This window comes from Micrasema longulum, unplaced genomic scaffold (genome assembly GCF_059751315.1).
Source record: "Micrasema longulum isolate JH-2025_06_02 unplaced genomic scaffold, ASM5975131v1 h1tg000215l, whole genome shotgun sequence".
NCBI classification, from domain to species: domain Eukaryota; kingdom Metazoa; phylum Arthropoda; class Insecta; order Trichoptera; family Brachycentridae; genus Micrasema; species Micrasema longulum.
This window is the reverse complement of record NW_028277420.1, coordinates 974,011-990,678: the sequence shown is the minus strand read 5'-3', so window position 1 is coordinate 990,678 and position 16,668 is coordinate 974,011. Positions and strand designations below refer to the sequence as shown.

The window sequence follows — 16,668 nt, the reverse complement described above, 5'->3', positions numbered from 1 at the left end:
AACTTGACTTATTTGACGATAAGTTTTTTTTTCTTGTTAACCATTAAACTAACCATTAAAATTAACAACGACACAGACCTGAAAAGATTTGCGGTTGTAATTTATAAATCTGGCAGATCCGCTTAAATGTCGGGACTGTGTTTACCCAACCAGTTCGGCAGTTGGCACTCAGCCACATTCCGGCCCATTACAATGTTTTCCTCATATAACAGAACTGTCAATCTGAATAGAAAAAACAAACATTCTAACGCTAAAATACGCTCTCATTAGAATAAATCATATGTCTTATTTGAAAACTGGTAATTTTTGGAATTTGAAATCTTTCTCAGTTTTTTAATGTAACAGATTTGATAAATTCAAAAACTCATTAGAAATAATTCAATAGCTCGAATTCATTACTTTTTAAAATTCTAGGAGTACAGCGTGCAACTAACATTTCGAGAACAGTGGCTCGATGAACGACTCAAGTTCAACGACTTCGGAGGTAAGATACACCCTTTTACTTTACAATAACTCACTAAAGCTATGGTTTCCTAGGAAAGCAGCAGGGGCGAACCGTGTATAGAAGCGATTATGCGCAGCTTACCATTATATTTGACTAACTATAATAATGTTTTATTGTAACTTTATTTACTGAAAAACAAATAAATAATTACCATTTATTTTAAATCATTTCCACCGATTGTATTTTTATCCTAATATAAATATAAATTTTAATAAAGCGCGCCCAGCGCCTGCGGTGAGCCAAGAAACTAGCCGATTATTCCAGCTTTTTTTTATACAAATAAGTAAACTATATTTTCAATGTATTAACCCCAGTGCGGGTTTTTTCTCCTAGATTAAACCTGCAGATTACACAAATTATTTGAAGATTCTTGATTTGGAAAACAGTATTTCAAACATTGTTTCTTAAGGACTATTTTTCTTTGAGATGGTACTTTTGACATAAGACCATAATTACTTTCATGCGTCATATTGCAGGATATATAGCGCTCCACGCGGCCGTTTTTAGCACTTTTAATTACTAGAACAATTCGGCCAGTTGACATTTCAATTGAATACCTAATATCGACTGAATTCATAGTGGTATTTTTATTTATTTTTTGATGAATTATATATTAAAGTAATGGATAATATAACTATATAATATAATATATCACGAAGTTACATCGTTTTAGTTGATTTCATGGATGAGAGTTGTTGTATCACACAGAACCACAGAAAAATATCAATTTATAGTGTGTATTTATTACATTATATTATGTACCTCCTATGTAGGTACAAATATATGATATTTTTTTATAGCTTACCTGTAAATAAAATCACCTTTCGCCACTGGAAATAAGTGGCCTTATCTATTATCCGTAATATACGGTGATGCGGTTGGAATAAGAAGACGGCCGTCTTAACGGTGTCTAGAGATGTAAAATATGAAAGCGGTGTCAGCTGACAGCTGTGACGGCTTATTTGTCAAAAATAGACACTGTTATGCGATCTGTCATCTGTCAAATTTTTCAGTAGTCATATTGGAAAGTTTGTCGGTTTTTTTTCCAATTTTGAAGTCATGCGACCTTCTCATGCACGACAATCTTATAATTGTATTGTTATTTACAATTTTGTACATACCTGATGTTTCAAATGTTGTCTCTCAATATTTTGATATTACCGAGCTTTTTTGAGTCTTTGCTCTTCAAATTATACAAAACTTCAAGCTTTCTTACAAAATCAATCAACATTTCGTCAATTTCGCTAGTCCACGTCACGTTTGCACTAATTTTGACAGCTTTGACAGGCAAAAATGTTCACCATTTCCCGAAAAAAAACAGTTCGAAGACTATTCGCACCGCTATGACAGCCGTTTCTATTTCCATCTCTGTGGATCTGTGAATAAGCAGAATTATCACTTTTAGGACACTAAAAATCCGCGTTTAATCCACAAAAAGCCATTGCTCCCGCTCAAAGTTACTGCATGATGTGGTGTTTTTACACTGGAGGCGTCATCAAACCTATTTTTTTCAAAAACGCAGAGGGCCAAACGACTACTGTGGACGGCAAGCGCTACAGAGCCATGCTCAACGACTTTCCCCTTTCTTTATTGGATGAATTGGGGTTGGAAAATATGTGGTTCCAACAGAAAGGAGCAACGGCGCATACTGCACGAGCCACAACCAATATTCTGCGAGCTGCATTTTCGGGTAGCCTAATCTCTCGTTTTGGTGATTTGCACTGGCCAGCAAGATCACCCGATTTAATTGTTCCAGTCTTTTTTTGTGAGGTTTCTTAAATTCGCGAGTCTATGTCAACAAGCCATTGAAGCTTTTAAAGAGAACATCTGTCAAGAATGCGAGAACCTATTCTGGAAAGATATTCATCAATTCTGGCGGCGGCCATTTGGCCGATATCATTTTCTCGACTTAATAAAAAAAATTAAGACATCATTTAATGTTATGTTTATTTAAACACAATTCAAAAGCAGAACTATTTTTTTCATTAGTAAAAAAAATTACAGCCTAAGAACATCGGGCGACAACTTTTACGCCACCTTGTATTTCCGCTTTTTTATGTTATTGGCAAAACGTTGCACACAAAGGGTCAATTTTTGCAAAAGTTTAATCCAATACTTGCTTTTAAAAATTGTGATATCATATCATATATTTATTTATTTATTTATTAATGAAATCATACAATCTTTGTATAAAACAAGGCACAAAAGAACAATTTTAAAAAAGTAAGATTAATTACAGATTTCACACTAATTTATTATGAATGCAGGAGGAGAGGGGAAAAATAATTGAATTCTAAAAAAGTAAAAATAAAAATATTACATAAAAAGGAGAAGACATTGTATAGCTACTCTACTTTCCTCCCTCTCTCTCTGCTTCCATGAATATTTAAATTTATTTGTAAAAAATCACAACCAACAATAAATTATTAGATGCAGGTAGTAGATGTAGGTAAGTATAAATTAAGAGTGGAAATCAAAAGTTGAAATTAAAATCCAAATTAAAAGTTAAAATTAAAATGAAAGGTTTAAATTAAAATTAAGTTAAAAGTTTAAATTAAAAGTTAAAATTAAGCATTAAAATTAAAAAGTTAAAATTGAAAGATAAAAGTCAAGCAGGAGATAAATTAAAAATGTCTTTAACGGATCTGATAAAAATATGGTATTTACAATGTGGTATGTCGATGTCACTAAAACTGTCATTATAGGTAATCTGTATTCTTCGTAGAATGCTATTTTTTATATAATTAGTCATTGAGTTAGGAATGTCGAAGAGTACAGATTACGGACAGGGACTCGATATGAAATGCCTCTAACAATTTCTGGGCTATCAATTCAAAATATTGTTACATAATATTATATAAACATTTGTTTTCTGTTCCATCAGGTCGTCTCAAGTATCTAACTTTGACAGAAGCCAGCAGGGTATGGATGCCAGATCTGTTTTTCTCTAACGAGAAGGAGGGCCATTTTCATAACATAATCATGCCGAACGTCTACATCAGGATCTTCCCCTACGGCTCCGTCCTGTACAGCATCCGTATCTCGCTCACCCTGTCGTGTCCCATGAACCTCAAGTTGTACCCCCTCGACCGGCAGGTCTGCAGTCTGAGGATGGCCAGTTGTAAGCCAATTTTTATTATTTTGCCTATCCCCGAACTGCTCTGCAGTGTTATTGATAAAAATATATTGAAATAGATCGCGACAAATGAAGCGTACATGGCAAAAACGTGGTTATCCCCTTTTTTTTGTTGGTGTTTACGCCTTTTTATTTTTATCCCGTTCGAGTACAATTTAATGTAGTATTAAAAACTTATCAAATGTGGCTTCTCGTTTAATAAAAGTTTAATATAGGAAAAATACGGGGTAATCGTTGTTTTTATATAAAAGTTAAAAGGTTTTTTTTTAAATAATTAACATTAATTTTTTTTTCCTTATTTGGATAACCAACAGCTATATTTATATTATACATAAAAAAAACAAATTACAAATAAGCCAATTACAGATTTTCAGAAGTAGCATAACAGTAAGTTAAAAAATATTATCAAACGTAAAATGAACAGTAATGTAAATCAAAAGAAATGAAAAAATACTACGAGTTATTTCGAAAGCAAACGCCGCACGTCATTATGATTTTATTCGCAAATAAATCTATTTTGAATAATTTTGTTTTTACATCAAAAATATTAAAGGTTCGCCATGAATATGAATTTTGCCTATAATTAGACGAAGCACGAGAAATATGCAGAAAAAGGTTATTCCTTAGAACTTTGGAAGGAACATTAACAGAGAGTTTGCATAGTAGTTTATAACAGTCAATTGAACCAAATGCAATTTTTAATAGATAAAGTACATCAGCTTATTTTATCAGCTGGTTTTATTTAATATGTAAACCTGTTATCTCAGAAAAAAGGCTTTTTAATTAAAGACCTTGTTTTAAAAACCTCAAATGTCGCAAACTAACATTTTTTTAGGAAAGTGTGTAAACTGAATACCACCGCTTTAATATTTTTTTAATGTTTTTTAATGAAATTAAATTATAGATTATTTTTATAATTAAGTGCTCTGTAAATTTTACAACATTTTATCTGAAATTTAATTCAATATTTAATAAAACGTTCGTCTGACGTTTACTGTTTTTAGGCAATATTTGAACCTCTGATGTTTTTGGTCCAATTTAAACAAAATCAAACAAAACTGATTATAAATGCGTCGGGTTTCTAATACAAGGTGGTAATCACCTTTTACTAGTTGTGAGATATTGCACTTTTAAAATTAAAAGCTCATCACAAATCAACAATTTAAATAAAACTGACAATTGAATATTATAAGAATGTTATTTATTGTATTTACAAAATATAAAATATTTTTATTTTCTTTTTGAACGAAGATTATTTGATGTAAATTATGAAGATATCTCATTTTTCGAAAATCTGTAGCCAGTAACTTGACGAATAGTTTAGATAAAAATAGCGGTTTTACAAAAACATGCATAGTAGTTGAACTTTAAATATTCAGTTAAAACTGCTGAAAACCTATGTAAAAGAATATCTAGAACACTTTTCAACTATCATTGAATGAGTGATAGTGATAGAAATGCTAATTAAATTATACTTTTTATTAATTCATTAATTAATTATTGGTGTTTTCAAACAAACAGACGTGCACAATTTATGTTTTTTTAAATTTGAGATACTTTAGATTTTTTAGAAATATTTTAAAGAACTATTATATAAATGGATAGGAATAGAATAATAAAATCAAAATATATCGTTTTGGTAAATTTTGGACATTTGGTGTTTTTAGAACGAGGTCTTCAGTTCTTCTTTTAGACTCCTGTTAAATTCATAATTTGTTAATGCGCCCGTTTTTGCCGTGTACCGGGGGGACGAGGGGGCTCCGGACATTTTTTCGTATATTTTTTTGAAGTTTTTGAAGATTCGGGTAAAAAAAATAATTGTAAAAAAAAACAATTTAAACAAGCCAATCTTTTAAGTACATGTGAAGCACATTACCACTATCAAATATATTATGTTTTTTTTTATTTGCTGGTTTTCGAAAAGTGTCCGGAGACGCCACTACAAGTGTGGTGACTTCGGACAGCTATGAAATTCTCTCTGTAAAGAGAATTCAATTGAAGTTGTGGGGACAACATACACTAAAAGACCAAAATATTCGTTTTTTTTTTTAATGATGTGCGTAACACGTGTGGTGTTAAAAAAAGTAAAAAATAAAACATTTTAATGTAAAAAACATGCACTTGTTTATTTAATTTAAATAATAATTAAAACCATTTGAAATATATAAATCTAAGTACTTATGGCAAAGAAAACTTGACAGCTGCATCTCGAACAGACAATTTTTTGTTCCGTACTTCCAAAATAGCTTTATCCATATTTTGTGAATCATATTGCTGATATGGTCATCCTCCAACCTTCCGTTTGTGTATTCGCGGCATGTCCACTTCACCTCGCAAAATAATACTTTTTTATATTCATATAACGAATAAAAGTCTACAAATCAAACCAATCAATAAACAAATTGATAATTATATTGTACTGATCTAGGCACGAGTTTGTTGAACACCTTACGAAAATTCAAGATTGGCAGAGACACAGTAGTACCGCTATTATTATACTGAATCACAACACTAGCAACAAAAGATAAAACATACCCGCGTAGCGACAGGCCGTTGCGAGCATACTGACGCAAGAGGACTGTGATTCTCGCTACCCCCTCCCTACAGATTACCTTGAAGTGAAACGATTTGCCACGGTCCAACTTTTTTTTTCATTTTCATTTTCACCCCGTTCCCCGGTACCCTTAAAAAATTATGGAAATTAGAATTTAATATAAAACTTTCTTTACAGGTTTAAGCTAAAAAAAAATACTGTTACCCATTCCATCATTGGAAAAAGTACATTTTTTTTTTTTTTTTTAAATTTATTTTATTAGGTAATTCACCAAAGATACATACTAGAAAACATACGATTTGAAAGCATTCGTCGATACAATTTTACGTGCATATATATCTTCAATTATAGAATTATACAAAATAGATTTATACATTAAGTTGTAATACATATTTTTAACTATTTTTTTTATACAGGATACAAGGCAATAAAAAAAAGTTGTACGTGTGTACTTATCGAATAAGATTTATTTCTAAGAGATTATTCGCAAAAGCTGAGAGAGTATCATGAAAAATGAAAATTTTACTGTAGTATATATTATATTCCCGACACATGCCGGCCATAGGTGTGTGGTATGTAGCATTATTTGAAAACAAAGGCAGTTTAAATATTTTCCGATGTCTGAGTGTTCTCAATACCGCATTTATTTGTATTTTATTTAGGAGGTTAGTATCTACTTCGTAGTTGAATATTTTATACAAAAAAAATATATCGAAATTAACATTTGCACTAGATGAACCGTTCTTCATGTCAGTATTTGTTTCCAGACGGATGGACGACAGACGATCTCGTGTTCCTGTGGAAGGAAGGTGATCCAGTACAAGTTGTCAAAAATTTACACCTGCCCAGGTTCACCCTCGAGAAATTCCTTACAGACTATTGTAACAGCAAAACTAACACAGGTAATTCCCCGGTAGATTCGCGAAACTTCCAAAATTGAAGTAAACAAATTGATATTGATTGATTAATATTAGTAAATATTAGTTAATAACCACTTACCGACTTTTTATGTCTACCGGTTTCGAGACGTACCCGTCTCTACGCCAGGACACTCACTACACCAACATGCAAATACTAGACTACACTTTCGCCTTTACCATCGCCGTAGTATATAAAGCATTTACGAAAAAAAATATAAATTACATGCAGAGTTAAAGAGGCCTGAAGTCGGCCTCGTGGTGAACTTGTTTTCTCTTTTATTCAGGAAACATACCGTACGGCTACATAGTTTTATATTTTACACAGTTAGACTAAACTCTAACGAACCAGTGCAGTTTCCATATTATAAAGTAATTATATCTAAGGTAATCAATGAACTATTTTTTAACTACAAAAAGGAGAAGGAAAAAAAAACATAAACGGAAGTTGTTTGAAAATTAATATCAAACTAAAAAAGATTATTTAAAAGTTTTAGTTAGCATTTCCAAATGGAAATAATATTAAAAATGAAGAAAAAAAAATAGTAAAAGTAATTAAAAGGTAAGAATTCAAATAAAGAATGAAAAACATGCTCAGATGTAAAAAAAAATATTTTCAAAAAGTAAAAACATATATATGCATACATATTTTAAGGGATTCCAAGAAACGATGAGAAGAATCTTTATATGAAATATAAGACAGTTAATTTAAGTCAATTTAAAAAACATCTTCAAAAATAATGACACATTATAGTAAGAGCAACAATATATTGATTTTATATACATATACAATATAAGTTATTTCAATATATATTATTTCCATTTGTAAATACTCACTGCAAACTACAAACCTTAAAATATTTTTTTTTCACTTAAATTTTAATTTTTAAACAACTTTCATTTATGTTTTCTTTTTCCTTCTCTTTTTTATACTTTCATAATTAACCTTACATTCAATTGCTTTTTAATATGGAAACTTCACTGGTCCATTAGAATTAAGTCCAATTGTGTAAAATATTAAACTTTGTAACTATACTGTATGTTTCCTGAATAAAAGAAAATAAATAAAAATAAAATAAAAATAAGTTATTAAAAATATACATATACAAAATAGGTCATGGTCAGTGCGTTTGGGTACCATGCGAGAGATCTCGGGTTCGTTTCCCGACATGGGTGATATGAAATATTGACTTAAAAGGGTGTTTTCACACTACAATGTTTCATAGTCCTTAGACTGGTACCTGAAGCGTCAGACTGATCTGATCTGACTGACCTTCATGTTACAAAAAAATATCAAGGTACCAATGCAGTGCCCTATGCACCGTTGGGTGTGGAAAGTAAATGATGATGATGTTGAAGGGGATGCAAACTCCACCATGTCTGAACATGCACTCTTGTCTGTTAGTAAAAATATATATACTTAGAAACGGAGAACTATGTAGAATCCCATCATTCTTAGCTGCAAGACGTGATAAGATATTGATTGTACCGAGCCTTTGAGGTGATTTTCAGAAAAATGTCGCTGCTTAAATTACCCGGAATCATAAACATAATACAATACCATTGATTCCAGGTGAATACAGTTGCCTGAAGGTGGACCTCCTGTTCAAGCGAGAGTTCAGCTACTACCTGATCCAAATCTACATTCCCTGCTGCATGCTGGTCATCGTCTCTTGGGTGTCCTTCTGGCTGGACCAGGGAGCGGTGCCCGCCAGGGTCTCCCTAGGTAAGCGGAACTAGGATTTACATATTGACTTGACTCTTGTTTCCTGCAGATCAGCGGTTTCCAACCACGAAGCGAGCTAGATTTAGCAAATATACCCAAAAAACTTAGTAAGTATAGTAAATACATTTTATATAAAGTGATCTCCTAACCCAACCGATGACAAACCATAACCACTGTAAATAAATTGACTTCTCTCCTTTCTCAACGGCTCCATCTTGGTATAGAAAATATATAAAAAATGATTATTAAACATAAAAAGAAGCAATTTGTAAAAAATGACACTTGCGGTGATAAACATATTTTCTGCATGACTACACCTCCGTGCTTATCTTCAAAACATTTATCTTAGCCTGTCGATACCACAGAAAAGTATAAAAATACGACAGATGGATTATTAAAAGGTTACGACATCTTCAAAAGACGATCAACAATTTTAATAACCTCGTGAAAGATCTGACAGCTTGTTTAAGGGGTTTTTAAACTAATTTTGTCTTAAATTGTGGTCACTGTTTCGTATAAAAACACTTTAAAGCTCTGTTTCTGGAGATTTGTGTTCTGGTTTGGATAAAAATGAACTGAGGCGACGATTTCTCGAGTCAAAGCCCTTCTTGATTTGTCGGTCAAAAAAAAAAGTGAAGCTTTCAGTAGGCAGTCGAATTTATTAGAAGTTTTACATTAATTTTATGTCACCAAAACCATGAAATTGTAATCTTGAATTGCATATTTATTAAACATACATAAAATATATTTTGAGTGCCGCATTTGTAACTCGGTGTATGATTTTTTTTATTTATTTCATGTTTGCCGAATTTCTAATCAATAATTAACTTCCGTGTATTTACACATAAAGTAAAATTAATAAATTACAACAGAGATAAAGAATACTTTAAAGAAGGTAATAATACATTTACAGAGCTTATAACCTGTCATTTAATTTGCCACTTTTCACGCTATGTAACATTCACCATTTTGCTTATGTTTAAACATCTACATTCCTTATATTCTTCCAACTGTTGATCTTTTTGAAGTTAGAGAGCTGAGACCTTTATTGATGCGGGTGAGATTCTGACCTATTTATTTCACCTACATACTAGGCAACGCTCGAGAATACTTTTCAATTTTGATACTTCTTCTTGGACCAGCTGGTTTTGTCAACAATATTTTGAGTTTGTCCAAATTTTTGTAGACAAGGTTTTGTATTCAATAATGGCCTCAGCTTTTTAAATTCACAAAAATCAACATATGGAAGAATTGAAGAAATATAGAATGTTACACAGCGCGTAAAGTGGCCACTAAACAAGCCAATGATAGGTCATACACCCTGTAAACGCCTAGACTTCTTTATTACATTTTATTAAATATTCTTTATTTCTGTTATAATAAAAATATATTAATAACCCCAACTTAAATCCAGTCCAAGTCTAAAAAAATTTGGGCAAACTCAAAATATTAGTGATATCGTAAAATATGTATCTTATTGATTCAATATGATACACAATTATGTTATTTTGTATCGTATATAAAAATACAAAAACGTGGTTCTACAAATTTCAAAATCGAGATAACCGAGTTTCAAAGTTTTCTGGGACAAAAACTTTTCCTTTTTAGAACCAAAACGAAGCATTGAAAATGCTACTCACGCGACAACTTAGTAAATGAAGAAACTTAGATTTATTTTTATTCTGTAACAGAAAAATCCCATTTTACACATAAGTCACTCAAAATATAAATGCTTATTGAAGTCAAGTCTAATTAAATTACTTTGTCGGGAGTATTCTCGAGAAAAAAGGAAAGATAATATGGAATGAAAGACGAGTGATATTCAGAAATTTCGGATAACCGGTGTCCGATTTCGAAGTCCGAAGGTCTCGTGGCATATTTAAGTCCAGTCTTGAAGTTGTCGCGAAGTAAATCCCCACCCTAGTATATTGGCTGGCGCGTTCACTTACCATTTACTTCTTGGCAAGATAGACATGATTGTACACATGAACATTTCACTATGAGTGGACTGGCATTTAGAGCGTAAGACTTGTAACCTTACATTTTATATTCTTCTTTTTGCTATGGTACTTCAGAGCTGTTCAAACAGGATATCAATCTTGGTCCAGTGATGCAGGCGTCTTATTTTCTCTCCATCTCTTTGATGTTCGACGAGACTCTTGAGTCTCGTGCATCAGGATCTTGAGAATCCTCGCTAGGTCCAGCCTCTCAACATGGTCTCTTCAAAATCATCTTTGCATATTCCATATTACAATGTCCTCCGTAGTGCGGGTTCTGCGAATCTCTCTCCTGGGCATCCTATGTCTGAGGGTTCTACCTACGATAGGTTGCTGTTTTTTCATTTTTGCTGTTCTAAGAAGTTGTTTCGTTCTAACAATTTGCTCCTGCTTCTATTCCGTAGGTCTTTATGGGTCTGATGCATTTTTTGTGTATTCTAACTTTGCTTTCCACTACCATATTTATTGTCTTTGTATTGTCCTAAAGAGTGTCTTTCGGGCATCTGGAGACTACTGCCGCTTTATTAATATGTCCTTTGACAGCATTACCTTATCTTACCTAATAAATGCTGCATCTAGATGCATTTTTACATATTTTTTTTTTGCACCACAACAGGCCAGGAGGCCTAATTACAGTGGTGAATTACATCACAGAGCATCCAGGCTTGAGAAAAATCACATTTTAATTTTTGTGTTCTCACCGGGAATCGAACCCGGAACCTTCCGTGCGTGAATCAAGTGTCTTGACCACTACACCACGGAGGCCGCCGTGACCTTTCAGGCATTGTACACTGATAACAGAGGGAATTAGAATTTAGTGGACTGTATGGAAATTGTTACTCACTTTTAAAGTTCTTCCGATTGTTTCTTATATGGAGCACTTCACTATTGCTGTAGCGCGGATACCGGTATCGTGTAGATGATGACTGTATGATTTAGTCTGTTACACACGAACTTCACTTTGTAGGAAATATGCTGACGCAGGATATGATAAAGATTTATCAGAGAGTCAAATTTTCACATGTGACTTGCTCACAGGACGGTAGAATAACAAGAATTTGAAATACGAAGGATTTGGGTAGGAACGGGATATTTACAGTCTTATATAAGTTGCCAGTAAAGAAAATGTAAATTCAGTACTTAACAGTAGCATATGCTGATTTTTCTCGATGTGTCTGTTCAGGTGTGACCACGCTGCTGACGATGGCCACGCAGACGTCGGGCATAAACGCGTCGCTGCCTCCCGTCTCCTACACCAAGGCCATCGACGTCTGGACGGGCGTGTGCCTGACCTTCGTGTTCGGGGCGCTGCTGGAGTTTGCGCTGGTGAACTACGCCTCCCGCTCCGACATGCACCGAGAGAACATGAAGAAGAAGCGCCGCGAGATGGAGAGCGCCCAGAGCATGGACGCCGCCTCGGACCTCATGGACACTGACAGTAATACCACATTCCCAATGGTGAGCCCCGACACGGTACAGTACCCTATATGTGTGTCCTAAAGCATGGCGACTCTCTCGTATGGCTTTTTCATTTTCTTTTTCCTTTGTTTTCCTTATTTTGGAAGCACACTGTCAACAAATAAGCGGAGAGTCTTGTGTCTAACTGTGTTCGATCGTTCGATGTAAATGAGGGAATTTAGTGTTTTCTTTTGTGTATGGTTTTTAAATAAAGAGTTAAACTGAGATTTAAACTTCAAACGGAGACAATACAATAAACATGACAATACTGTCCTGTCCCAGCTCCGTGACAGCCTCAACATCGCAAGACAGGACAGTGGAACAGTACAACAATACGACGGTAAATTATATAGATTTTCATGGCCGTTCAGATACACAATGAGTTTTTCTAGGTTATCCCAACATCAATACTGATGATGAACGCTTTAATGAGATCCGAAACGTCGGAAAAGAGTACAAACGATACACGACATAATATCCCATAAAAAACATTGTGTTATTCGACCTTAGTTCAAACGCGAAACGCTGCCAAAATGGACACACCACAAAGCGCGCGTTGGTGGGAGTAAACATTTGTCCAGTGGAGATAGCCTGCCTGTCCTGTTGTCCTGTCCTCTAAATTGTTGTGTTTACATTAAGATAATAGGTTTAAAGCTGGGACAAGACAGTATTGTCCTGTACTCGTCTGAACTGTGAACTATACATATCTGTGCAGTTTTGAAGACGCTACAAATATTTAAGATTTAGGTTTTTTAAATCATTGCGGATTTTTAAAGCGCAAAAATTAGTTTTGGTTCTGCGAAGATTATTTCGTTCAACTGTATAGCCATGCTACTCGTTTGTAAAGGCGGAGAAATTTTAAAAATAATCTGGCTATTACTCGTATATTTTGGTGAAATTTCGTCAATTATTATAATGTCCAAGAAAACATGATTAATTCGGACAACTTTTAACTTCCTAAATTTTCAAACTATAATGCAGTATTTACCAAATCTTCATATGTACATAATATCTATGAGAACGCCTACGCCAAATATTTCAAAATAGACATTCAGTTTAAAACACTATAAAGGTTCCCTGAAAAAAAATTCAGATGAAAATGGTCGTACGTGCTAAACAAACGCATGCTTTATTTAAAAGGGATAATGGTTATGTACGTTTGCTAAAAGCTGGTGTAAATGTTACAAAGGAATATTCCAGAATTCAAAATATGGAACCTTTTTATAACCACTACGTTTTATGTTATTAAATATATTATTTTTGAAATTTTAGAAAATTTATGTTATCCGAAAAATAAAAAGATTTTTAAAATTGAAGTCTTAATAAAATCGTCTTAATAAAGCTAGTTGTTTAAAAAATAACCCAGCTGTAACATTTATTTATCAAAAATCACTGGCTGAGTTGTTTTGCATCGTTTGCCTCATTACTGCTATTCTCATATATTTTCTAAGTTAAATATGTGTGTTGTTCGTTTTAAAGTATGTAAGTTTACCAAACTAACTAGATATTCCTTCTTTCTGTTAATCATTTGATATCTGCTCGATCCCTTCTGATTACTCAATGGCTGTTGCATTCCCAGTAAAATCCAATCCACGAAAGGAAATTCGTAAAAAGCCTCATCGTTTAATAAGATGCTACTAAATACAACATCGTGACAAATGAACCTTAATTTTTGGGCTCGGTTCAGCTCAAGCATGACTCCTACAACAAGTTATGAAATAAAGACTAAAAAAAGGTCGTAAATTCAGCAGTCGTTAACAAAATATCCGCACCAGTTTTTTTTAATTGGACAAAAAAAAAGCTAAGCAGGTCACTTACCTCGATGCAATATTTTGGCACTTAAAAAAATTCTTTATAATTTCGTAAAGTTACAATGAAATTATTAACTTGGCGGGTCACCACCCTCGAAGCTTTTAGAAGTATCCTTTTGCCGATTAATCAATCATGAATACAAAAACATTTCATAAAATTCGCGGATACAAACAAAAGCGTTTTTTACGAAAAAATTATAAAAACATTTTGAGTCTGACGAAAGCATGTTCGATTTAGCAGATATAAATGTCTATAGTAGTTGAGCCGATATCCCGTGAACCCTGTGATTATGTAACGGAAATAACTCCCCAGAAGCCGCTCGCGCGGCGCGCGGGGGACTCGGGCGTGGAGAAGGTGCGCCAGTGCGAGGTTCACATGCAGCCCCCTCGGCCCAACTGCTGCAAGATCTGGCTGTCCAAGTTCCCCACGCGCTCCAAGCGCATCGACGTCATCTCGCGCATCACCTTCCCGCTGGTGTTCGCGCTCTTCAACCTGGTCTACTGGTCCACGTACCTGTTCCGAGAGGAGGGCGAGGAGAACTGATGGGCGCCGTTCCTGTTGCCGGCCCTCTGCGGCACCATGTGCATCTTCTACGTTCTCATATTCTTCGCCCGCCCCGAGGGGATGCTTTGATCTGTGAGCTGACTGGAAGTTTTCTCCTCTGAAACTCATTTTGTTCATTCCATTATCTATTCATATATTCAAATTTCATGTTGCAATATTCATTACCTTATCTCGACTCTGATAGGAGTGAATCAAACGTGTTGTTTAATATGTCTCTGGCAATCGTTAGTTCGAGAAGATAGTTTCTTTTGTAAATATGGGGTGATTAGATTATTTGAACGTGCGACGTTTTCTTTACACTCTAATTCATATGAAACTGCGACGCAAATAACAAATACAATAGTTTTTGTTTCATTATAGAATGAGAATAATAATCAAAATATTGAAAGTGCATAAGACCCTCAATCACACTCTTGAAATCGTGAAAACTCCGATTACTATCAGCCGCTTTGCTCACCGTAATTTTGACCAATATTGCTCTTTTTTAACTGCAGTGTGATGCTTTTTTCCTTTACAACACCTCAGAGCATACAAAGACATTTATTCTTAACCTACTACAGATCGCATTTCGAGAATTGTCGGATGAATATTGTCGTAATGATTTTTGCCAGACATTTGTATTTCATAGTACCTAAACTAAGCCGATTCGAATGATCGAGCCTCAAAGAACGTTAATAAAGTCATACATAATAATTATCATGAATGTTATATAAATGTTACACCATATTATATTATAATAATGTATATTTACAACTATCGACTCTTCGTGTCTATCACTATTCTGTATCAGTACGTTTACTCTCCTATCGAGATAGTATTGGCAAAGGAAACCAAATAGCTAGCGCCAGAGAGCGGCCAGCGGGTGGGATCGTGGAGCGACCCGCGACTCGACTTCTTGCTGTACTATTTTATAATAACCTAGGTGTATAGATTAGCGTGGCGCACATAACCAATATCATGTAGTTTACATATTCACCTACAATATAATATATTAATATCTACCCCTGACACACTGAAAAGATTACCCTCGGGTTTAAATAATCCTTTACTGTAAACATGTGTGATAGACGAAGAAAAAATGATGAAAGAAAAGAAAGAGCGAATATTTTCTAGGCACTAAATATTTGTATATGACTAGAAGATATTACTTTTTAAAATAATTTATTAGCAATATGTAGATAAAAATGTCATAAATTTATCGATATGTTGTGAAGAAATCCCTACTATTTAAACTTTATTTAATACGCAATATTATTGTACATATTTATTGTTAATCCTTTTACATTTTACTAGAATATCATGTTAAGCATAAAATGCTTTTTTCGTATTTTTATTTTTATTACACAAATTAACATAAAATCTAAAAACTTCAATAATAGACATTCGGGAAAAAACCGTGTGGACAAAACGATTTTATCCGAAGTTTGTTGGTTTTATATTAATATTGATCGATTTTATTTTATTTTGTCTATTGTCAAATAGGACTGCGTCGAAGCAAAAAGCAATATTTCAAGCTCAATTTATGATTTACAAAATGGCTGATCCTTGAAGGAATTCCGTAAATTAAGTCAAATTTCGGTAAATCAATCTCTGTAGAGGGTATAGAAATAACAGGGTAATTCAAATTTCGATGCTTTAAAAGACATCTCTCTACTGTCAGTCATTTCTTCCAAACATCACTGCCGTTTTTACGATTTCGAAAATATTTACATTTCACTCGGTCACCGATAACTTTTATAAATAATATTTATGAAATAAAATATTCATTATTATTGATCATGAGCAGATAGTGAAAAATACCAATATGAAAATACTGTAAAATATGTTACTTTTAAGTGCATTTTCTGTAAAACAAAATTAACTAACAAAATATTTTAGTGGTGTCATGTTTGCTCGGTCTAAATTTAATTTGTAAAAGATAGCCCACAATTTTTTCAAACATATTTTCAAAACATGTATGCACATGTTTCGAAAATATTTTTTTAATGAATTATTATTA

The 16,668-nt window shown here is 33.5% G+C and overlaps 1 protein-coding gene across 25 annotated transcripts in view; it reads left to right on the top strand.

Annotated features, from left to right (window-relative positions):
• GluClalpha (glycine receptor alpha 1) overlaps window positions 1-16,170 on the top strand; it is an 85,511-nt gene extending 69,341 nt beyond the window's left edge. For 9 of the 25 annotated variants that reach the window (XM_088243516.1, XM_088243519.1, XM_088243521.1 and 6 more), the window contains 6 exons: window positions 415-484; window positions 3,390-3,626; window positions 6,963-7,097; window positions 8,686-8,838; window positions 12,019-12,308; window positions 14,418-16,170. In XM_088243516.1, the coding sequence (XP_088099642.1) occupies window positions 415-484; window positions 3,390-3,626; window positions 6,963-7,097; window positions 8,686-8,838; window positions 12,019-12,308; window positions 14,418-14,648 (1,116 nt within the window). In that variant the 3' untranslated portion in view covers window positions 14,649-16,170. The remainder of the gene's footprint in view (window positions 1-414; window positions 485-3,389; window positions 3,627-6,962; window positions 7,098-8,685; window positions 8,839-12,018; window positions 12,309-14,417) is intronic. The other 16 variants (XM_088243532.1, XM_088243535.1, XM_088243538.1 and 13 more) reach the window with 4 other exon arrangements.
• Window positions 16,171-16,668: the final 498 nt, after the last annotated feature.